We start from the raw sequence: 24,956 nt of genomic DNA on the forward strand, positions 1-24,956 counted from the left end.
TCTTCTCTCACCTCAGTGTCAGACCCTACCCACTGACGCTGGGAGCATGCAGGTGAACTTATCAGAAGCCCATTTATGAGGCACAGTCTGATAAATATCTAATTCCCTCCATGGGAACTTAGAATTTCCATTCCGAATTGCTAGGCGGGCATTACTTCCATAGTGGAGATTTATCTCCCGTATGCAGTTATCAGACTGTGCCTCATAAATAGGCTTCTGATAAGTTCACCTGCATGCACCCAGCGTCAGTGGGTAGGGTCTGACACATCCCACTCTGGAGAGTCTAGTGTCAGACCTAAGACGAAACACTGGTTAATAGAGCAAACGCCTGAAAAGCCATACATCTAATTGTTGATCTGATTCCTGATGGGGATTCGAACCCACGTCCTTCCGGGCAAACCGAGCATGCCTTTACCGCCTCGGCCAGGCAACCCCTCCACTCCTTTAAGTAAGTTTAAAAGAAAAATGTATGATTGGTTAGTAGAAAATCCATTTTATAATACCTCTGAATTCTTAGAAACGCATAATGTTAGTATTAAGTTTTAAGAAAAGGTGTATGTTCATTTAGCCTTAGTAATATTAAGTACTAAATTATGCTTGTTGTTTAAAGGGGCCTAACATCGAAGGTCATCGGCCCAGTACTAAATTATTATCAGTTGACGAAGCCTATTTCATTGTATATGGTCAATGGCAAATAAAGATTCTTGATTCTTGTAATTTTAGACGAACATGTCAGGGACACAACGGCTACTCTCGATGTGTTTAATAACATTGACCCACAGATAACATTTATTTTGGAATCAGAAAGTAATAAATCAATTAATTTTCTAGACTTAAAAATCAACAGATCAGACTCTTCTTTTGCTTACAGTATTTTTAGAGAGCCCACACAAATGGCAGTTACTATTAGACAGGACTCAGAGCACCCACAGGATCAAAAAACTCTACATACAATAGTTTAGTAGAACGGGCTTTTAGGATCCCCATGACAAAGGCTAATTTGAATAAAGAACTTAACCCGTTCAATGGCTAAGGCTAATGGTTTTAGTGAATGCTTTATTGAACGTATCGTCAACAAGTTTAGGTACCATTTACAAACCACTTTGCTCAAAGACAAACCTAATCAAAAGGCGTTCACAATATTTACTTATAACAAGGATATATTAGGTTTACTAATATTTTCAAGAACCATAATGTCAGGGTTTCGTTTTGTACCGACAATAATACTGATGTATTGCATAATCCAGCCTCAGTCAATAGATCGAAACCATATTCCAAATTAGGTGTGTATAGATTTAGACGTAACGACTCAATCTGTAACGACTGTGGGTGCACGAAGGACGAAACTTTAAAATTAGATATACAGAACATACTAATGTCATAAAATATAAAAGGTTTTCCGCAGTAGGCCAGCATATGCACGATTTAAAGCACAAATTGACATCTATAGAACATGACATTGAGGTCTTGGAGAATTTAGGAAAAGGAAGTTTGCTGGTTGTTATGGAGTGTTGCTATATACACCTGGAATAGTATTTAAATCCAAACCTTAATTTAAATGAGATTTCTGAAAAATCAAATATTTTATTTGATTTCCTTATTGCGTTTTTTAAAAACGTACAAGTCCCGGTATAGTTCGGTGTTTTGTATTATGCGTAATAGCTTTGCTAGTTGCTTCTTACGACCACGCCCTCCAGAGCTCCACCAAATTGCCGTTCCTCAGTTGCTCCTTCCACTCTCCCCTACTTCCCCTTTTCAATCCCAACCCACCTTGGACACTTGATTTTTATCACAACACTGCTTGCTGTGCTTCACTGCGCTTCGCGTAGTCAGCGACCTTTTGAGGTGAGTCACGTAAAAACAATTACATTATAAGACACAATTTCATATCTTGCCTCATCGGTGAAATGATACTTTATAACATTCTTGTTATTACAGGACATTGTTCCTCATAACATCTCAAAGGACTTAGTGTTCGTTTCCAACTCACTAGGATTGCTCCATTTAAGGGACACTGTAGTTTTTATTGAATTATTTCTACTACGATACTACGTGATGTTTTAAGAAGTGCGATAAATTCAGCACATAGTGTTTCAAGACTATTCTATTTTATAATTTGTTGTTCATTTAAATCCACTTTATATCATAAGTGAGCAAACCAGTTTGCATATGTTTTTATCAGATTATGGCATAAGATTCGCAAGTCTTCGACTTGTTGAAAATATGAACTTAGAGATAGTATATTTTTAACACAATTTCATTGTTGTTAATATGGTTTTAAATTGTGATGAATTTGACGTTGATTAACTTATATGATTGTCAATTTTTCTACAAACTTCTATCAGCTGATGATGACGCAGTGGGGCATCGAAACTAGTACTGATTGAAAAATATATGTTGTAATTATATATACTCAACAATTTTTATGTATTGAATAAGGTGGACCCAAAAATTATAATAAAAAGTAGTAATCTTGGTTCAATTTGGACAAACAATGAAGTTTATTAATTTAACTCTTGGACGCAAGTGTGCACATATCCATCATGGATCCCAGACAGACAATGTATGCAGGAAGGAACATACACTCAGTGAAGAAGACGTGTTCAGCACATGCGCGTCAGTATTGATTTTCCAAGGGACCAATAGCATTCATCTCAGCCACGACGCAATAATTACATATCACACAATTAATTAATTAGAACGGTGGAATGCACCAATTAAACAGGTGCACCAAACAATGGACAATAAAACGGAAATACTGTAATATTCCTGTACACAAGTCAAATATATTCTAATAAATAGAGTTTCAGTTATTTACGTTGCAGTTATTAATGTACCATAATGTCAAGTATCTTCTCGTGCACACTTGAACCTGTGACCTGGAAACTTTAATCAAACAATACCTAGACAATTGCTTAGCCTAACTTGTATTCCTCTAAACTAATGTCTTCTTGGTGTTGGGATATAATTTTCCACCAGTGTATGAAAATCTCACACCTGGCTGATGATGTACTTGCTAACCTGTTCATAATCACAACGGCCCTTATGAAGAAGAGTTTTATAATACTGCATACCTTATTTTTGAGAGAGGTATATTACTTATTCGTTGATATAGGTTTTCAATCATGAAACTGTCCGACTTGTTGGCTGAATGGTCAGCGTATTGGTCTTCAGTTCAGAGGGTCCCGGGTTCGATTCCTAGCCAGGTCGGAGATTTTAACCTTCATTGGTTAATTCCAATGGCCTGGGGGCTGGGTGTTTGTGCTGTCCCTACCATCCCTGCAACTCACACCACACACAAAACTATCCTCCATCACAATAACACACAGATACCTACACATGGCAGATGTCACCCACCCTCATCGGAGGGTCTGCCTCACAAGGGGTGCACTTGACTAGAAATAGCCACACGAAATTATTATGATCATGAAATTTGTTACATGAAGAGTTTTGTGTCTATCAACTAGGGTTTAACCAGGCATAATGGAGTCGGATATATCATGTATGTACTTATGTATATGTGTATGTACTTATGTATATGTACTGTATGTAGGAACGTACGTACGTACTATCAAAGGGTAGGAAGGGTCCACCTATTCAATACTATTAGTTTGTCTTATAACACTGGGACTAGTTTCGCCCCATATATATTGGGTCATCTTCAGCCATGCTCCAATTGGAAGACATAAGCATACATATAACCAATAATGATATAAACACTGATATGACACACGTATGTATGTATGTATGCTTGCATGCACGTCATCATCATCAGTTTTTCACTCCAGTTGCCCGGGTGTGGTTTACGAGCTCTCTCCACTTCTGTCTGTCCATGTACCACTCTTCTCTCAAGACGACATCCCAGCTGACTCCTCTTGTTCCTATGTCCTCTTTCACTTAGTATATAGTATAAATGTAATTTAGACTATACAATCAACCTACGAACACAGTGGCCTTGGTAGTTGTTTAGAGTTTTCTTGCTATTCTGAAAAATCATGAATGACATATAGAAATAGCCTTTACAATCTGATTTTTAAGATATATTATAACTGATGTTCAGAATTTTTGTCTACCAGGCAACCTCTGTCTTCCTTTTTTTTTTTTTTTCAAATTGCTTTATGTTGCACTGATACAGATAGGTCTTATGGCGACGATGGGAGGAAAGAGCCTGGAGTGGGAAGGAAGCTGCCATGGCCTTAATACGAAACAATGAAAAACCATCTTCAGGGCTGCTGGCAGTGGAGTTCGAATCCACTATCTGCCGAATACTGTATACTGGCCGCACTTAAGTGACTACAACTACCGAGCTTGGTCCAACCTCTGATAGGGGAAGCTGAACAGCATTTGCTGTTAATAATAAGTCCCTTTTTATACCAGCTAAAATTTTGCTTCAAATCCATTACTTTCCTCTCCATTTGGAACCCATCCTAAAGAACCACCTTGCCATCACTATTGTCTTAACCACCCTACATATTTATATGATCAGATCTTCTTGGGAAGATCAATCTCCATTATGCTGTTAGTCAACAATTCAACATAAGAATGAAAATAACTTCATTATAACCTCCTTCCTGTAACCCAGCTGCAAAGCAATCATGTTCAAATTGTCACAAAGTTAAGTTCCTTATAATTGATGATGTTGATGATGACAATGATGACAATTGTTGTTTAAAGGGGCCTAATATCTAGGTCATCAAGCCCTCCTTGTAACTTAGTACAACTTAAAGAATGGGAAGGCAAATAGAGTGGACTGGAAAAAGTACCTAAAGGTATACTTAACAAAAGATACATCGCCGCGCCAGTGCAAAACCACGATAAATGCACATTTTTCAATTTTTTTTGGTACACTAATTGATGTATTTTAGTGTGATCTTCAATTCAAAATGCAAAGATTACTAAATTTATATTACTGGGTCCTTGAAGTAAAATATATTTGTTTTACATTGTAATGCAAAACAGCGTCATCTGCAGATGCATCGGTTTTACACTGGAAATTGAAGGAGAGTTCATTTACCTGCAGTGCAAGACCATGATATCTGCAACTGTTGTAATTTTGCACAGGCACTGTTTAGAATCTGGCGTGTATTCTTGTGTTATCTGTATTGACAAGAGTACTTTTAAAATTATTTCAAGAAAGTGATAGAACAGAACCACAAGAAAGCTACTTGTACAAACATGCTTTTAAATATCCTTGAAAGGACATGTACTTTTTAGTATTAAGTCATTGGACAGGGACATTACAGTGTTTTAATTAGATATTTTATTGAGAATCTATGGCTAGTGTTAAGGGTTTTGTTGCTATTTTGAGAAATTGTTTGTATAACTATTATGACTGATATATAGAACTAGCATTTACCATATGATTTTAAAGATATGATATAACTACATACATACATACATAAATATCTGATCCCCGAGATCTGACTCAGGACCTTCTGCCTTGCAGGTTGATAGGGGACTATTAAACGCTAAGGGAGATAACCCCAATAGAAAAATCTTTGGAAGTGATAGGCCCAGCAAGTCAGCTTCTGAATAATTTGGAATTGCTTTCAAAACTAAACGAGGCCTCAGATGGAAATATAATATAACTGATGTTCAGAATTCTTTGTCTACTAGGCAATCGAAACCTGTACCAAATTACACATAAATAATTCAAGAATAAATGTATTTTCAGTTGTAAAGTGAGGTGATTAAGTGGACTAGTGAACTAAATTAGTGTTCTTAATTAAGTTAAATCAATACAGACCAATATAATGAAATTTGTTAAATATGTGGTATGTTTCGAGCTGTCAGTGAGAGATAGCGTGGAATAACATCAGTAGACGAATAAGCTCGAGCGGAGCTTTTAAAAGTAGAAAAGATCACAATACGAAGATAAAGTTGGAATTCAGGAGGGCAAATTGGGGCAAATATTCGTTTACAGGATGAGGAGTAAGGGACTGGAATAAATTATCAAGGGAAATGTTCGATAAATTTCCAAGTTCTTTGAAAATATTTAGGTAAACAATTCATAGGGAATCGGCCACATGGATGAGAGCTCTAAATGTAGATCATTTATGATTCATAATAAGTTGGAAGTCTTTCACGTACAATGTGGTTGTGAAAGGTAAATATTCATTACTTCATGATGGAAAACACCTCGTGAAGAATTACCAGCTGGATTTATGGAGTACTGGATGACTTGGAGATCTCTAAATAGGCTGCACTCGGGTGTTACTAGGTACAAGACCAATTTGCACAAGTAGGGGATATTCGGTGGATTATGTCTTGTGTGGCTATGGTGAAGTGCAGACTACTGCCCATCTGCTAGAATGTCATCTTTGTCCTGCCACATGTACTGAGAAAAAGCCGCTAGAGGTGACAAGGAACGCATTCGACGTTGCTAATTTCTGGTGCACCACAATATGAACCTTTGGTGCACAGTTTATTTTTATTTCTTTTCTATAGACATTTTTTGTACATCTTTATATATCTAACTCTGCTTCTGACACGATATCAATAAATCTCCAATGAAGTGAAGTTCTCTTGCAATATGAAATATGTTTTACAAGAACTACAACTCGTCACCTCATTTAAGAAACAATTTTGAAATTATAATGTTGATAAGATGAGAATCTTATTGTGATATCTTGCAACAATATTGAAAGCAACATTCAGCACCATGGAATTAAGAATTTTGGATGTCAAAAAAGAAATATGAATACCAGTAGGCCTATCTCCTTCTAGTACAGCTTAGCAAATGTTAATTCCACCTGCAAATTCTCATTTAAGTGAAGTTACGTTTTAGATAGTTGCTAAGATAAAGAGGAAGTACTGAGTGAAAATTGATGAGGAAAACAAAATGTTTATGGCTGTATCCACTTTGATTCCCAGATTTGAGGATATGAACACTGACCAACAGCTGTATCCAATCTGCTAATTATGGCTAGTTCAATATGTTCAATGATGAAAATGAAAATCCACAGCCTGTTTCCAGTCATTCCACCAGGTCAGGAATGGAATGAATAAAGCCCCCATCTAGCGGCGAGGATAGGAATTGTGCCAGCTGCCGAAGCCTGTCGCACTCCTCTGGGGCAATGATTAATGAATGACAGATGAAATTAAATTATATTGGTGCTGCTGGAATGAAATATGACAGGGAAAACCGGAGTACCCAGAGAAAAACATGTCCCGCCTCCGCTTTCTGCAGCACAAATCTCACATGGAATGACCAGAATTTGAACCACGGAACCCAGCGGTGAGAGGCCGATGCGCTGCCGCCTGAGCCATGGAGGCTCTCAATGTTCAATGGTGCAATTGTTTATTATATATTTAGAACACTTTTGTGTTAATTGTGTGTTTAATTTATTCTTACCTAAATTACCCAACCACATCAGCAAAGTTTAAAAAATGTTCAGCATTTTTCAGAACCACGGCCCTAGACCATGATGGTGAACTGGAGCTTGCAGAAAATAAGCACCAGATGTAGATAAAACATCTGGTATTGAAGCAAAATACAGTAAAATCTTTCGCAGTTCAGAAGGGTGGTTAGAGCTGTCTAAAACTTTCAGTAAAGTATATTTGGTCAGTATGAATTATTACTTACCTAAGGAGATTAAAAATACAATAATTACCATCTGGCCAGCCATACAAGCAAATGTTCCTTCTACTGACTTCCGAGAACCTGCATAAAAAATATAATTTAACTCAACAATCATCAGCCTACTGAAAAAAATTTCATAAGAAGGAAGCATACATAACACAAACTCACCTGGCCATTTATGATATCCCATATATGTTCCAGCTGTACTAGCCATTGTGTCACCAACACCAATGGAAAGCACACCACTAAGTAAGGGCAGCAAGAAATCAATAGACAAACAGCCTAAAGGATGAAGCCAAATCGGCATTGAGCAACCTGCCAGCAAGTAGATAGGAGTGAGAGCCAAGTTGCCTGCATCCTTCTCATCAGCATACACAGCAAACCCATCTTGTAGCACTGGTGCTAACGGAGGTATGTTTAAAATCCTTAACAACTGAAACAACATTTATAGGAAGTATTTTAAAATTCACTGCTATCTTGGATATTAAGTAGAGCAAATACATATCTAGAAATCATTTATCCTAATCCTATCTAATACTGACCACCCTTGTGCAAGTAAAATGTGGTTCCAGATCAGTTGTCTCTGAACTAGTTGGGGGCACTGACTAGGTCGCCAATGTATTAGGTTTAGATAAGACACTTGGTTTGATGTATTCTAATAACTGAAGCACCGGGCGAGTTGGCCGTGCGTGTAGAGGCGCGCAGCTGTGAGCTTGCATCCGGGAGATAGTAGGTTCGAATCCCACTATCGGCAGCCCTGAAAATGGTTTTCCGTGGTTTCCCATTTTCACACCAGGCAAATGCTGGGGCTGTACCTTAATTAAGGCCACGGCCGCTTCCTTCCAACTCCTAGGCCTTTCCTATCCCATCGTCGCCATAAGACCTACCTGTGTCGGTGCGATGTAAAGCCCCTAGCAAAAAAAAAAAAAAAAAACTGAAGCCAACATCCTGTAGTTTTTCCAACCATGTCACAACAGTCTTTGAAAATATGAATGCTTTATAGTTCTGATGATTCCATATTCCTCAAAATACAGAAACTTTCAAATGACAGCCCAATAAATCCGGTTTTAACCAGAACAGTTTTTTTTTCTCTGACAATTTAATAGAATCAAGAACTTTGGCATTACACAAACAGTAACTACAGGCAACTGAAAGAATGTAAAATTATTGAACAGACAGACATGCACAAAAATTACTACTGTGGTAAGTGGCAGTTGAGCTACAATGCGTTTTGAGTTTTGACAAATATTTTACTTTTCAAACTGGAAGTATGGAATTCACCTATTTGAATAAATAATTAGCACACATTCAATGCATGTTTGACGTGAACAGCAATATACTAATGTGATTCAGTGCTATTTGAAAATTCTTCCCTTTTGCTCTCATGAATATGAAATGAATTTTATCAGTAGTGGGGAAGTTGCAATCCACCAAAGTGATGTATAATTGTTAGGAATGAAAACCTTTACATGGAATGAACACACTGGGAAATTAGCTCTAGAGAAGCCCACCTGGTGGCCATAATCTTAAAGATCAAGTCTCAAGTATGACACCGTGGTTTGCCAGATCGAGTCGCATTGGCGGGGAAAAAAAAAAAAAATCACCACAAGAATAGTGGTTGGCAAGATAGGAATGATGGTGGTATACAATTTCTAATTACTAGATTGCATGTCTAAAGCCTGAATTCAATTCCCAACCTCTCGGAAATGTTCATATGGCGTGAGGGCATAAAGACACTGTTGGTGGTGATTTGTCTTACAGAATGGGATGTTAAGCCTTGAACAAACCCCTTGGCAATATAAGACAGGAGTAGGCTATGTGTTGACACTGGGTTTCATCCTCTCCCTTCACATTTTCATAATCTCACACCCAAACGTGCAGGTCATCTATGGGCAAGAAATAGAAAGACCTGTACCAGGTGAGCTGAAAATGTCCGCAGACACTCCTGGCACTAATAGCCATACAATAAATAATATAGCTCAAAGGATCAGGAAAGGGCTCTTTATGTCTTGAGAGGTCTGCTTAATTTAATTACATTCCTGTCAGCACCACAAGAATCATTTATGTTTGTTTCTCTTGCATATTTTCATGTAACATATGCGTATGTTTAGTCCTCAGCCCGAAGGCTGGTTGGATCCTCAGCAGCTCCGCTATCAGCTGTCATAGATGGCCTAAGCATCACTGAAGAGGCATACTAGGGAAATGAGGAGTGAGGTAGTTTCCTGTTGCTTTCCTCACTGAGCCAGAAGTTGCTATTACACATCAGTCTGCCAAGCCCACTGAAATGCATGCACCAACCGACCCTATGAGCAATGTTTTCACACCATTTATAGCAGGGAATGGCTGCAGAAGGAATGGCATTACTAGCATCACTCATACCTCAGTCATTTTCATATTGTCAAAGCCAAGGATAAAGCTGAGACAGATCAACGAAAGTGACAAAATTGCTCTAGCCTATACCAGAAGACATAGTGCACTGTAAACACTAGGTCCTGCCAGCAAAGGCACATGTAACATATAACAGTTATAATTCCACCATTGTCTGGTACCAACTCTGGAATGGGAAAGGAGGAGGGTTAGCTGGCTTGGCAACCAGCGATAAAAACTGCTAATGCCGAGTGTCGAGCGGTGGTAAATAACTCAACCCCCATAGGGGCCAAAGGCTTTGGGGGGATGAGCCCCTTTGGGTGGGGATGATGGTCCCCTCAGTGTAGGAGATGACACAGGAACCCATCATCTCTGTTTTTGGCCCAACGGCAAAACGGATGGAGGAACCTCCTTTTTTGTGTTTCTCAACGGTCGTGGAGGTGGATGAGGTCATGCCAGATAAACTGGCTGTGAAGGCGCAACTCAATGGTATTTCAAGTCTGCGGTAGTCTGTTGCAGTTGTGGTACTAGAACCTGCATGTCACATTTCGTTTTTACCGCAGGGTATAGTTCCGAGATCATAATGTGTGGGTCACCTCCTTGCAAGCTGCGATCCACCTTAAAAAAAAATCCCGTTTGTGGCTGTCATGCCCTTCAACTCAAGTCCAACAGCAATGGGATAAAGATGGTGGAGGCAGGTTTTCGGTGAAACAGGAAGCCTCTAGTTTGGACCTGCACGTTGGCAGCAGATGTGTGATGGTCGTCTTTCTGAGACCCCGTGACTACTCAGGAATTCGGTCCTGCATCTGTGTTTGAGCAAGCCTATTTAGGATCATCACTGCCCACCCTAAATGGGGAAGGCCCTAGAAAATGTGGGCTGAACATTGGTAGCCACACTCAGCTGGCTGGGAGACCATACCCAGCGGGTCACCCCTTATGCGGTCGAAAAACGAAGATTAAAAAAACTTTGATTATAGGAACATGGAATGTTCGAACCTTACTTGATTTGAAAGACAATAATAGACCTGAGAGAAGAACAGCGCTTGTCACACATGAGCTTGGACGAATGAACATTGATATTGCTGCCTTAAGTGAAACCAGACTGTCCAGTGAAGGTAAACTTACAGAGTTCAGTTCAGTTCAGGTTATATAATCCTCTGGAAGGTAAAAGATGCGGGAGAAAACCACTTTCATGGTGTTGGATTCGCTGTGAAGAGCACATTGGTGAATTATTATCAGCTAACTCCAATCGCTGTCTGTGAAAGAATTATGACTCTCCGAATCCCACTCCCTGGTGCCAAATCTATGACACTCATTTCAAGATATACTCCCACCTTGGATGCTGATGTAGAATTTAAAGACCATTTCTACAACCTGCTGAGCACTACCATCACCAAAGTATCACCAAGAGACAAGCTCTTACTACTTGGTGATTTCAACACCAGAGTTGGTAAAGATTTACCAATTATGGGGTAATGTGATGGGAAGTAATGGACTTGGCAACTGTAATGCCAATGGTCTACTGCTCCTTGGTTTATGTGCTGAACATGAACTTTTTATTTCTAATACTCACTTCCGCCTGCTTAATCGCTACATGAGCACTTGGATGCATCCTCGCTCAAAGCACTGGCACATCCTTGACTATATAATCACCAGGCAATGTGATAAAAAAGACGTCTTTTCGATGACTGCTGAACAGATCATAAGCTCCTTTTTTGCCTGTTGAGAATCTCAATCTGTCGCAAACTAAAAAGATCCAACCACAACCTGCCCAGAAAGAAATTCAATATTTCTAAACTTAAAATTGAATCCATTGCTACAGATTACAGAAATGCAATTTCAAACTGGCTAGTCATCTAGTTAGCAATGATAGTACAAATCAGGAGTGGGCCACGCTTCAGAAGGTCATAACTAAGTCAGCTGAGGAAACGATTTGTTTTGTGAGGAAATAAAGACAAGACTGGTTTTGATGAAAATAATAAAGAAATTACATTTCTTGGAACTTAAAGGAAAATGTCAGGCACAAATTAGGGAAATCAAGAATAACTGGTGGCAACAAAAAGCTGAAGAACTGCAAAGACTACCTGATGCCCATGACCTGCAAAACTTCTATACTGACATAAAGGAGATATATGGTCCAATTTTATTTTCAATGGGGTCATTGAAGACTGGCGGCGAGTGAGAGTAACTGTTTGTTTTTCCTCTGTGTTCTTTTAGGAGTTTTAGTGTCAAAACAAGTAGTGTGCGCAAAAGAATATAGTGATGTTCATCTAGATGATACAGCCAGTGATTCCATGTGTTGTGAAATGCTCGGAAGTAAGTCTGTTCAATATAAACGGCTTTGTTTTTATTCCACGTGCTACGGCGGCTGCTGGCGTACCCAAGCCTCCCTTGCCGGAAGTATACGACTCGCCGTTTCAAGACTGAATATACTTCAGGTTGGAAACTGGTTGACTGCCGTTCGTCAGTTTCATTTTCCTTCACTGCCGACTGCAAACCTCCCATGCATTCTTGTAGCACCAGCTTCGGTTCCAGCCTCCAGTAAATTATCTCGGTTTTCTTCTCGGTCTACTTTAAGTTTGTTGTTGACATTCCTACTGTTAGCTGGTGATGTGGAGATAAACCCGGGACCCGCGGCGGACAGTGCGATCTCAGTTTACCATCAGAATATCTGCTCTCTTAAAAACAAAATTACTGACTGTGAGCTCTACCTACAAGAACTATCTTCTTTCGATATTGTCGCCTTCTCTGAAAGTTGGTTAACTGACTTTGTTTCAGACACGGAAATCCCTCTTTCCAAAGAGTTTTCCATTTTCAGAACGGACCGTGGATCTCGGGGCGGGGGAGTTCTTCTGGCCGTTAAATCCAAATGGCATGCTAACCAATGTACTGATTTAAGTAGTGACTCCGAAGCCATTTGGGTAGAAGTGAAATTTCAGCATTTCAAATATCTATTTGCTTGTTTTTACAGGCCACCTCGACCAACCCTCAATTATTCTGAAAATTTTCTCTCTTCTGTAATGAAAGCCATTAATCTGAATCCTAATGTAATTATATTAGGCGACTTTAACCTCTCTATTTCTTGGAATTCCCCTGCTCATGGTGTCCCTTCTAATAGCCTTGACAAGTGGTATCTCGACCATTATATTACGGGCCTAGGCCTCCAACAGTACGTCCTTGAGAACACCTGCGGGGATAGTCTTCTTGACTACCTGCTCTGCTCCGTTGAGCCTTCTGTTATTTCTGTGGGACGAAATATTTTTAAATCGAACCACAAGTCTGTAGAGGCAACATTCTCTGTTGCCCCTCCCCGCCCCCCGAAATGTCATCGACCCTTTACCAGGAACTGTGTACCCTTGTGGCGAAAGGTTGATTGGCAGGCTGTCAATCACACCCTCTCTCTTCTACCCTGGCACTTGCTGCAAGTGGGTGAAGTGCAAGAAGCAGTGGACCTGTTCTATGATTGGACTCGTGCTGTGATCCGTGACCTTGTTCCCACTCGTAAAACATCCGCCAGATCCCCACCTTGGAAGAAAAGTGACACCAAAATTGCAGAAATTAATAAAACGAAAGCCTGGAAAGACTGAAAAAGGTCACCTTCTGAAGACAGCTATAAAACTTTTTCTGACCTTCGCAAACACCATAAACAGCTTCTAAAACGGGATTACCAGGACTACATAAACTCTGCCTGCCTAGAAGTGAGAAGTAATAGTAAAAGATTCTGGTCTCTGATAAACAGCAGGAAAAATACAAAGCGTGTGCCAGACACAGTGACTTGGGGTGATAATTTAGCCAGTGGTAGTAATAGACCAGAAATTTTCAACGATTACTTTGCGTCTAATTTTGTTGCATCTGTTCAGTTCCCAGATTTTCCGTCTATTGATTCTGTTCCTTCTCATAGTCTCAGTAATCTTTCCACCTCTGAGTCAGAAGTCTATTCGTTACTTTCCTCCCTCCCAGAAAATAAACCTACTGGTCCGGATGGTCTCAGTCCTGTCTTCCTTAAGAATACCGCTACGACTCTTGCCCATCCTATTGCTGTTATATTTAACCGTTGCTTCTTAGCCGGCTACTTTCCTGACGACTGGAAAATCGCTAACATCACTCCGGTTTTTAAAAGTGGAAAGCGGTCTGATGTCAGAAACTATCGTCCGATTTCTATATTACCCACTCTGTCGCTCATCTGTGAAAAGATTATCCACCAGCGCCTTCTTTCCTTCACACTTCCTTATATATCGTCCCAGCAGCATGGTTTTCTTCCTGGTAGCTCCTGCCTAACTAATCTGGCTGTTCTTCTCCATCGTGCAACATCTGCTCTTAACGCCGGTTCTCAACTGGACGTGTGCTACATTGATATTGCTAAGGCTTTTGATACCGTAGACCACGCACTTCTTTCCTATAAACTCTCAGAACGATTTAATATCCATGGTCGCTTGCTAACTCTCCTGCAGAGCTTCCTCAATACCAGAACTCAGCGTGTGGTTCTTGATGGGTTCAGTTCGACTCTTGTTATGGTACATTCTGGCGTCCCACAGGGCAGTGTCCTAGGTCCGCTTCTTTTTGTCTTATTTATTGACGATCTCATTAATTCTATATCCTCCGTTTCTTGTGAAATTCTACTATTTGCAGATGACTGTAAAATATTCAAACAAATCGATTCTTTATCTGACGTAAACTCCTTACAGAGTGGGCTTAATTCACTCTCTGAATGGTGCTCCACATGGCGTCTTAAGCCTAATCCTGCCAAGTGTTCCTCTATTTCGATCACGCTTCGTAAATCCCCTATTCTCAGTAAATACTCCCTCCACGGTAACCCGTTCCCAACTCTAGCAGAACAAAATGACTTAGGAGTGATGTTTGACAGTAAATTGTTATTTGTCCCCCATATACAAAAGATAACCGCGCGAGCAATGTCACTTCTCGGTTTGTTGTATAGATTTTCTGACATCACCGATATCCACGCCCTCCGAGCCTACTATGTATCTTGCATCCTACCGATTATTGAATTCGCGCCTCCCATTTGGTCTACCTCTTCACCCACTAATCTGAATCATATTGACCGCGTGCAGTCATTCTTCTGTGCCATTGTTAGAGCCAGAGTATCTGATTGTCGAAACTTGAGCAGTAATCAGATACTAGACAAGTTAAACCTTCACCCGTTATCTAGTCGCAGGAAAGTAGCCGACCTTAGATTCCTATATAACGCTGTTAATGGTTTATTTCGTTCTCCTGAACCTGCATCCTTCTTTTCCATACATGTTCCAACTCGCAAAACCAGGATTAATACGCCCCTTCATATTCCGTATTCCCGCCTCTCTCTCGTTCAAAGAAGTTTATTTATCCGCATACCAACCCTCCTTAACTCTTTATCTTCTGACAGGAACTTGGACGTTTTTTCTTCGTATGCCTCCTTTAATCGATTCTTCCTTAACTTAACCTAGTTCATTTTCTTCATATTCCTTTTTTCTCTTCTCATTGCTGTCCTCTCTTTTGTACATAATATAATATTTTTTTTTACTGTGCTATACCATTACTTAAGTGTTATGTCTGTATTTATCTTACTGTGCCTAGCTATAAGTTCTTCTCTTCGTTTTACGTTCAACAATTTTTCTCGTTTCTTTAGCCTTTATTTTTTGTTTTTGTTATGTTGTGTCTCTAATTATGTTAGTTTTTAATTTTTTCCTCTATATTTATCGTTAGATGTTTTTTCGTCATTATTCTTCCACTTTTCTTTATGCTTGCCTTGTGCTACTCTATTGTAAATATGTATTTCATTGCGGAACTCTGTAATTCGGCTTCTCGCTGTTTTGGTTTCCCAAATAAATAAATAAAAATAAATAAACATCATTTTAACTGATAATGGAGACATTTTAGAGCGTTGGAAGGAACATTTCTCTGCACTTCTAAATCATGCCTCCAATGTCACTGAGGACTTTCTTTGTAATGTCCCTCAGCATGCCCAACAACCATGGAACTAAAACCAACTGATACAAAATGAAGGTATACCCTTGAAGACTAGACTTTTCACACTCATCCTCTTGATTTAGGAAACTCGAGAAGTACCTGATAACTTGATGAATACTACAATCATTACTATCTTCAAGAAAGGCAATCATGGTGTACGTGGGAAGTACGGTGGCGTATTGCTTTTGTCAACTGCAGGTAAAATTCTCGCAACAATTCTATTAAACTGGCTCCAAGTTATCTCAGAGAGGATTTTTCCCAAGTCTCAATGTGGTTTCCAAACCTCCAGAGGCACAACAGATATGATCTTCTGCACTAGACAACTCCAAGAAAAATGCAGAGAGCAACAGCAGTCTCTGTATTTAGTTTTCTATGATCTGGAAAAAACCTTTGATTCAGTAGCAAGATCTGCTATGTGGAAAAGTATTGAGACATTTTGGATGTCCTGAATGTTATGTGGAATTGGTTCAAGCTCTGGACAGGTTCTTCATGGTAACTCAGTATCAGATTCGTTCCCAATCACTCATGGATGGAAACAAGGCTGTGCGCTTGCTCCTACACTCTTTGCACTCTACATGGCTGCCATGCTGCATGAATCATCTGCAAACAACTTAAGCATGGAGATTATATTTAATTTTGATGGAGGCCTTTTCAATTTGGCAAAACTTTGCAAACAAAGACGTACTCTGGTTACCCGGGTGACAGAACTGCAGTATGCCGATGACACTGCATCTCCTGCTCCAACACCTGCAGAACTACAACAGTCAGTCAACTGCTTTAAAACTGCATGTGATCACTTTGGTCTTCCCATTAATGCGAAAAAACAAAACAAACGAAGGTACTTGTACAACCTGCCCCGGGACTAACTCTTCCTGCGTTCAGGTTGATCACTTTTCATACCTTGGAAGTATCTTGTCTAAACAGTGTACTTGCAAACAAGAGGTTGATAAAAGAACTGGGGCTCCTCATGCAGCATTCGGATGGTTAATGCACAGAGCCTTCATGAATAACGACCTAAAACTGCATACTAAACTCATGGTGTACAAAACTGTTGTCATTTCCATGTTACTGTATGGCTGTGGAACTTGAACGCTATCGCCATGATATCAAAAAACTAGAGCGCTTCCACTAACAAAAAATGAGATACATCTTGAATATCAAGTGAGAGGATTATGTGACCAACACTGCAGTTCTCGACAAAGCAAAGCTAAATAACATTGAGACAACAATCATCGCTCATCAACTGAGATGGTTAGGCCATGTTCACCGCATGAGTGATACCAGGTTTCCCCACAAAATTCTTTATGGTGAACTTTGCTCCGGCAGTGGACCTCATGGAGCCCCTCTTAAGTGTTTTAAGGACCAGCTGAAACACATCATGAAGACAGCTGGTGTAAATATACAGACATGGGAAGAATGTGCTGTGGACCGCTCATTGTGGCGATCATGGTGTACGTGGGAAGTACGGTGGTGTATTGCTTTTGTCAATTGCAGGTAAAATTCTCGCAACAATTCTATTAAACCGGCTCCATCCACTGATGTCAACTTGTTTGAAAGAAAACGCCTCAAGATATTATGAGGCCAAGTTACAAGCAAGAAAACTGTCAATTATAACCCTGCCCTCCTGCATCCATTCAGTGTGATTTGTGTGGGTGTATGTTTTATGCCAAGATTAGTCTGTTTAGTCACTGCAAACACATCCATAAACTGAGCTGAACTGCTCACTTTATGCAGAAAGAAGTTATATATACACGGATCGAGTTACAGCTGACTGGGATAAAAGTTATAAGCAGAATTTTCATTAAAATAGTTATTTTACAGGAAAGAGCCATATATATCTAACAAAACTGAAATATAATGAGCCATGCAAATAGGTATTCAGGCATTTACAAATTATGACTCAGCCTAGCATCATTGGCAGCTGGTGACTTGACATGTAGAGGGTTGCATATTTTCAGTTACTATAATTTATATTATCCACTGCTTTCACATAAATGCACAAACATTATGCTAAATCATAGTTTTTCAAACATACCAGCATTAAAATTCTATTAAAATTACAATTGTTTAAAGCCTTTTAATCTCTATTTTCTTCCTTAATGGCTTTGATAAAAATGTTTGCGATTGTTTACTAATTATTGTGCACCCCTAACCACACGGCCATCTCTCCCAGTCGTACAGAGTGTAACAGCCTGCCTGAATATTGATGGGAAATAGGCTGGGGAGTTAGATAACTTTCTTCTTTAGCACGCCATTCCTATGGTTCATAACTTTTCTGATACTACTGGTACGTAACACACTGGTTCATCATAGCATTCGAGCTATTCAATCCCTACTCTGAGGCACTGGTTGGAATGAGCAGTGTGCATATTTAACGGAATAATGGCAGAGGAGTGTTCACGGCAGTCTGCGGCCTGGTCATTCCAGGACTGGAACTTTGGACTGTTAGATCGGCACTGTAGTACTGTTCGTTGAAAGTGAGAAAATGTGTGGTTTTTTATTTGATTGAGTATTTTATATAACATTGCTGTTAATCGCTACATTCCACTGACATTTTTGTAATGACCTATGTTGACTTCAGGTGTGTTTTAACTGGTCGGAGTAATGACCTTTTCCATTGGTGAATGTGGAGATCAGGGGAGGTTCCGTGTTTTCATTGGTTCCCTTGTGATCCCACAATTTCCAGTTTTGGGCTCCTCGTGAGAGCGAGACAACTTCCACATTCACCAATTTTAAGTTTTTGAATGACTGTGTCTCCATGGACAGTCACAGCATCCTTGTGTTTGGAGGCAATTCTCTTTACTTGCTCAGTATTTGTAAGTAAATGTATATTTAACTTCCTTTTCTTGATTAATGATATTACCAATTACATGTAAAGATTTGTTTTCTTCTGATATTACCTCCTATCACTCTGTATAAACTTCTACATTAAAGTTTAATCCATACCATCGGAAGATTTCCGTTGGTGTTTTATAAATTTATTGAAATATTCTTTGTTTTAAAATGTGCTTAACTGTCATCGGCTGTGTCATTTGTTTGTTTTGTTAATTTGATTTGGTACCTTTTTCATTTTGTTAATACATTAGTTCAAGGGTTTTGCTGTGCGTCTCCCTCTCCCCACAACGCCATACGTTCAACTGGCCTCATTAGGGTTCCTTCCACGTTTCTACATCCTTCTGTAGTTGTTGTTATTAGACTTGTAAGTGTAAGTTTTTCGCATCTCGAACCATGGCGTTTACATGGTGTTAATTTGATTTTAAGTTCATTGTTTTTCTATTTTCATCATCCCTTTATTATTGTTAATACTATGATGTGTGTACACGCTCACCAAGGGCTACATTGGTAGCAGAGCATGGTCGTGTAAGAAAGGGAGGCCCGTGGCAATTATCCTTAGCTAAATTTCAAAATTTGATTACATTTCATGTTGTCTGTTACACTGTTGTAACTCCGACAAAAGTATTATTTAATTGATGACATGTTTCTTTTATAGGTTGTATTACATGTGCATTCCTACTCCCTGTTTATTTGTTTTTCATGACCCTTGTTTGAGTTTGAGACTAATACCCTGTGAGAGCTGCCTATTATCTCTGAGAAGGCATTTGAATGTGTTTGACATTTTGTCTGTCATGCGGTATCTGTGTTTTGCTGTTCGTAACCTGTAACTGCCTGAACTGTTGGAGCAAATGACAAGTCACTATCTATAACAAATTTTTCAGTTTTATTGTCAATTTTTGTTAAGTTCCGTTTGTAGCAAGCCTTCTGCTAACCACGGGTTTCCTTTAAGTCATATCACATTGCGTGCGTCATGTTTGGGTTCTGAAAGTCTTCTCTAATAAATTTCAAGTGTGTTTAGGTATTTAAAGTTTTATCCATGTGTTTCGTTTGTAACACCTGCGTGATCATCTGTTGCTTGCAACTACGAAATTAAATTATGTGGGGTGCTGTACGTCCTTGTCTGACTTCATGTCTATCTTTTGAACAGCTGAAATACAGATCTGTTGGAGACAGCTGGCCGCTTGACCCACTGCGAGTTGTACACACCTTACATTCTAGACTTATCTCATGTCGCATTCTGTTTGCTCTTCAGATTAAGTAATTGTAGTGCTGATTGTCGTGCTAATCACTGTGTTCGGGTTAATGGTTTTACAATTGAGTTTTATTGGATTTTATTAAACATCTGTTTTCGTAAGTTTTCAGCAACAAATTTTAGGTTAATGTTCGTAATTTTTCATCTATCTTTTTTGAGTGGTTATTCTGTTTTAAAAATCTTGTCTTTCGGCTAATTATTTTCTAATTGCATTTCTTGTCACCTGCGGTGTTTTATTTAGCATCATTCCTCGTGTGTGTTTATTTTTAAATTATCTGTTACGTTGTGTGTTGGATCAGTGTATATAGAAATTTCTGGTCATGTGGTGTTTCGGACTTCTACTGTACCTGGGTTCGTTTCCAGGTAGCTATGAGACTATTTGGGGTGGTTCCCGGCCAATTGCTAAATTCTTCAAACAGATAAGAGATTATGGGGTCTCTGGATCTGTGTGAAAAGCTTCCTAGTTCTATTGTTGAGCGTTTCCACCATGCTACCTTCCGTTTCCTTGTCACATATTTTTATTTACCCGTGTATTCCTATATTTGCTAGGGAGGGTTCTATGAGGAATGGCATAGTCTCATAGGGTGACACGTGTTCACCAAATCTATAGACCAGCTAACGCTGAGGCCGCAATGGCAAATTTTGACGCATTATGGGTCCGTACTTGTGCTCACGACATACATGAAATCTGGGGTGCATCTGATATGAGATTCTTTGGCAATCTTTGGCCCAGTATTAGGTGCCTGGATGGAGAATAGTGTCCATTATTTATGTACTTCAAATGTTTATGTAGGATGCTAATTAGTTTATTATGTCACCTATAGAAATTTTAAACATTTAGGAATTTATCATTATTTCCATATGAGACATGTTTCGTCCTTCTTTAAGGGCATCTACAGTCATAGTACTACCTCAAGGCATAAATCAGGTACCTACCTGATTTGTAATTAAATTGTAAATACTAAGATATAATATTGACATATTACAGTGTGAAAGTCAAGAGAAAAACAATGTCCAATGATGATATAGATAACAATACATCAGCCGTTGGCTGTAAATTATCAGCTGTGAAGGATAACAGCGTCAAAATGTTAGGGTATGTCCTACAAAGGATGACTTAACATATTAACATGGGGGAGTTTAAGGGAAAGGTAAGTGACTTGCACTAATAGGTAGACCACAGGGTATTTGACAGTGTCCAGCAGCAGTGGTCCATATGAAGTATTGACGTTACATTATCAGAAATGTTGGTAACTGTTACTAAAATTTCATTGCGAAACAGTGTTCATTGAGAAAACAATGTTCATTAATATATGGAGTTAAAAGGGGGTTATATTAACTTATTTATAGACACAGTATTCGGCACCAATGCGTAAAACCACGGGGTATTTTAGCAGTGTCCAGCAGTGGTGGTCTGAAGAATCATTGATGCTCTCTATTAGAAAATCTTAGGAAATTATAAAGTTTATATATATATATTTACACGGAAGCAGTTTGGGGAGTAAGGGTACAAAGTGTCTGGCACCAATGTTCATAACAATAACTACACAGTAATATTTACGTTATTCTATTGAACAGTTGGGAAATTACAAGCTTATAATACATATTTACAAGGGAGCAGTTTGGGGAGACAGGATACAAAATGTCTGGCACCAATGTGCATCACATTATTTCTGCCGTTGGTTGATGATTGCAGTATTAACAAGACAACTACACAGTAATCTGCAGTGTTGGTTGACCTCAGTTCACAATTATTGGAATGCTAGGAAAATATTCCAATGTTTTTTAAAATTGCCAAATGAGGTTCATTAGGCGATAGTCATACTGGAAGCTGTCTGGTTGAAGTCCCGGGTTCACAAATATGGCTCCATAAGCAACGGTGAATTTCGCTGGCGAGAAAGGAAACTATTTCACTACCGTATTTCACTTGTTTGGGTGTCATAATGTTTAGGCATAATTTCGGTGTAGTCGAAACGAAAGGTCGTTGAGTACACGGTGCATTGTGCATCTTCAATACGGATCAATAATGATATTTATCACTTCAAATGTTTATTTCAGTATTATTATTCTGTGTAGACACAAGGAGTAAACGCGGAATAACAGGCAGTCACCACACAACCTTAGATAACACCAAACTGACAAGCAGCAATTAGAGGGATATTCAACAAAGATAATCTACTTAACAACTTTTGACTACATGTTCGTCGATTTACGTTCTTTTTAATTATGCCTTATTGAAGCCATCAGTTCAACTCATGGTCACTGCTGACGTCAACAAGTGCATACTTATTCAACAGCATTCACCAAAGTCAAATGACAAAAAGTATTTAAATTCCAATGAAGACCAACATTCATCCTGCCACAAGTTCAATTATCAAATTGACAAGATTCTGACATTTTTATGGACTCTTATCCTCAAGGGATAATAAATCTTTTTAACCCGATCTCATTTGCAAAGAAATCTTTAAGTTTAGTTCTTAAGATTGATTTTCACGTCATTCTAAAATTTAGACATAATACTTCTTTTTTAAATATTTTAGAACAACTCATTCTATCATAATTTTAATTTTTCCTATTAAGCCCTTGTTATTAAGGCATGTCACCAAAGATTCTGTATTTTTTAAGATATTCTAGTAGAGTAAATTTAAGATTGTAAAGAAATGGTTCATTAGTTCTTAAGTCATTATTTACGAACAACCATTCTTCGAGATTTCAGATTTGGCTGATGATGCTCTGTAAGGGAGCGAAACATGTCCCACATATAACTTTTTATTAATGAAGGTATTTTAAATGTAACAACATGTAATGTATTGAACAGGTGGATTATAATAAAGCTTTGTTATTGTAATTTGTTTGGTCTTTGCTTTCTGGCAAATTTATAATGGATAAGCTGGCACAATGCTCAAGCACTGTCCTTTTGCTTCCAGTTTCATTGACATCAAACAATCACTCAGCCTTCTCACTGAGATTACTTTCTAGGTTAGATGCCCAGCAATGATGATTCCAATTCCATTTTGTCCATTCTTGTCACCATCGTGTAACAGTTTGAAGCCCCATCTAATGTTTCTAGCCTTGGCTCCTGTCCACTATGGGTCTCTTGCAAATATGCAATGTTGACATGTCTTTGCTGCAAAACCTCTGCCAGTTCAGAAGTCTTTCTAGTTAGAATGCTGATGTTCCAAGTTACAGGATTCAGTTTTTGAGTCCTACTTCGCTGAACATTTCTTTGCCTCACTTTTGTAAGAAGGTGACCTATTCTGTACTTCGCTTTTGCAGGGAGGCAAAATATTCTGTGCCCCACTTTTGCAGAGAGGCAACCTATCTTTTACACCATTTCTATTGACTACTCTCTTCATATTAATTGGGGTTAGGCATTAAAATTTTACAACAGGTTCCTGTTGGACATCAGGCTAGAACAGCCATCTCACTTGGCCTAGATGCTGCCGTTGACTCGACATGATTCCTCCGTCATCATTCGTACTGCTACCACAGGCTGGTAAGTAGATTGCCGGTTAGATGAACTCAATCAATCAATCAATCAATCAATCAATCAATCAATCAATCAATCAATCAATCAATCTGCATTTAAGGCTGTCGTCCAGGTGGCAGATTCCCAATCATTTGTTTACCTAATCTTTTCTTAAATTAATTCAAAGAAATTGGACGTTTATCGAACATTTCCCTAGATAAATTACTCCAATCCCTAATTTCTCTTTCTATAAATTCTTATAATAGTTTCCAGGTAGCTTCATCTGCCATGTCAATTGTCATCAATACCTTTATTTTATTTCTCTCAATATTGTTAAATTTTATTTTAGAATAGTTTAGTTACTGTAATTAGCATTTATTCTCTTTTAGCTTTGTTAAAATTTCTTTGGCAACTATATTATCTAATGAGACTAGCTTCTCTGACAGTAGCTGGCTTACTCGCCAGGTCACAGATACCAGAAATAATTCTCCTGCCTTTTGTAAAAGTTTTTCCCCTCCTCTCTCTCCCAGTCTTCCACGACCTTGTACAGTGGCACACCTGGTCCTGGCCCATAACAACACAAAACATCCCTATGAATATACATTCTATAGTCTATCATTTGCAATTTGCTGACATTCCAAAGTTCATCTGAAACAGCTGTCAGACACTTCCAGCAAACCCTCATCCTCCCTCAACCACAGACCTACTACACCCCAGTATCTCCGTTCATCCAAATTGTGATCACGTGAAGAATGTTCGTTTATTTGTGCTGTTTACTCACTTCCATGAGCTGACATAAATAACCCCAGATGTATTTGATGTAACTCTTGTCTTAAAGCTGGCTCACCAAACTGACCCCTTCTAGGACATCCAACATACTAGGTTTCACTCTTCTTCGCACTGACAGGGCACTAAAAAGGTGCAGTGGAGTGGTCGCAATCATTAAAACTAGTCTAAAGCCAAAAATAATTGCATGCTCAGATAGCCAATACTGTAAAATAGGATACAAAGAGTTTATGTTTTATGTTTTATTCACCACTAATAATAATGTAATGGATGAAATAATGAAGCGTTAAGAGACCCAACAACAATTCTGAGTTTAAAGCTCTTGCCTTTACAGATGATGTAGTTATATAGGGTGATAGTGATGCTGAAGTACAACAGAAGCTGAATGATTGGAATGCTATATTCAATCAATTTGGTCTCAAGATAAGCAAGTCCAAAATGGCAGTGTTGCCTGTTAGTCGCCAGAACATCCATACCGACATCACTCTAGATGGATCAAAGTTTCAACAAGTACACCAGTTCTGTTATCTTGGCAGTGTTGTAACAACAGATTGCCGACCATCTGCAGAAATCACAAGTAGAGTATGGAATGGAGCATAGTTTTATCATCTTGTGAGAGAACTCCTTTGGGATAAGCAAGTTCCATTAACATCAAAATTAATACTCAACAGGAGCTTCTTTGTACCACTTATCACATACAG

General features: G+C 38.9%; 1 protein-coding gene across 3 annotated transcripts in view; it reads right to left on the reverse strand.

Annotated features, from left to right (window-relative positions):
• The window catches only part of Dolk (Dolichol kinase), a 188,672-nt gene that overhangs the window by 64,517 nt on the left and 99,199 nt on the right, over positions 1–24,956 (reverse strand). For 2 of the 3 annotated variants that reach the window (XM_067142776.2, XM_067142774.2), the window contains exons 6-7: positions 7,751–8,015; positions 7,586–7,663 (exon numbers count right to left, since the gene is read on the reverse strand). In XM_067142776.2, the coding sequence (XP_066998877.2) occupies positions 7,586–7,663; positions 7,751–8,015 (343 nt within the window). The remainder of the gene's footprint in view (positions 1–7,585; positions 7,664–7,750; positions 8,016–24,956) is intronic. The other variant, XM_067142775.2, reaches the window with a different exon arrangement.

This window comes from Anabrus simplex, chromosome 3 (genome assembly GCF_040414725.1).
Source record: "Anabrus simplex isolate iqAnaSimp1 chromosome 3, ASM4041472v1, whole genome shotgun sequence".
Taxonomy (NCBI): domain Eukaryota; kingdom Metazoa; phylum Arthropoda; class Insecta; order Orthoptera; family Tettigoniidae; genus Anabrus; species Anabrus simplex.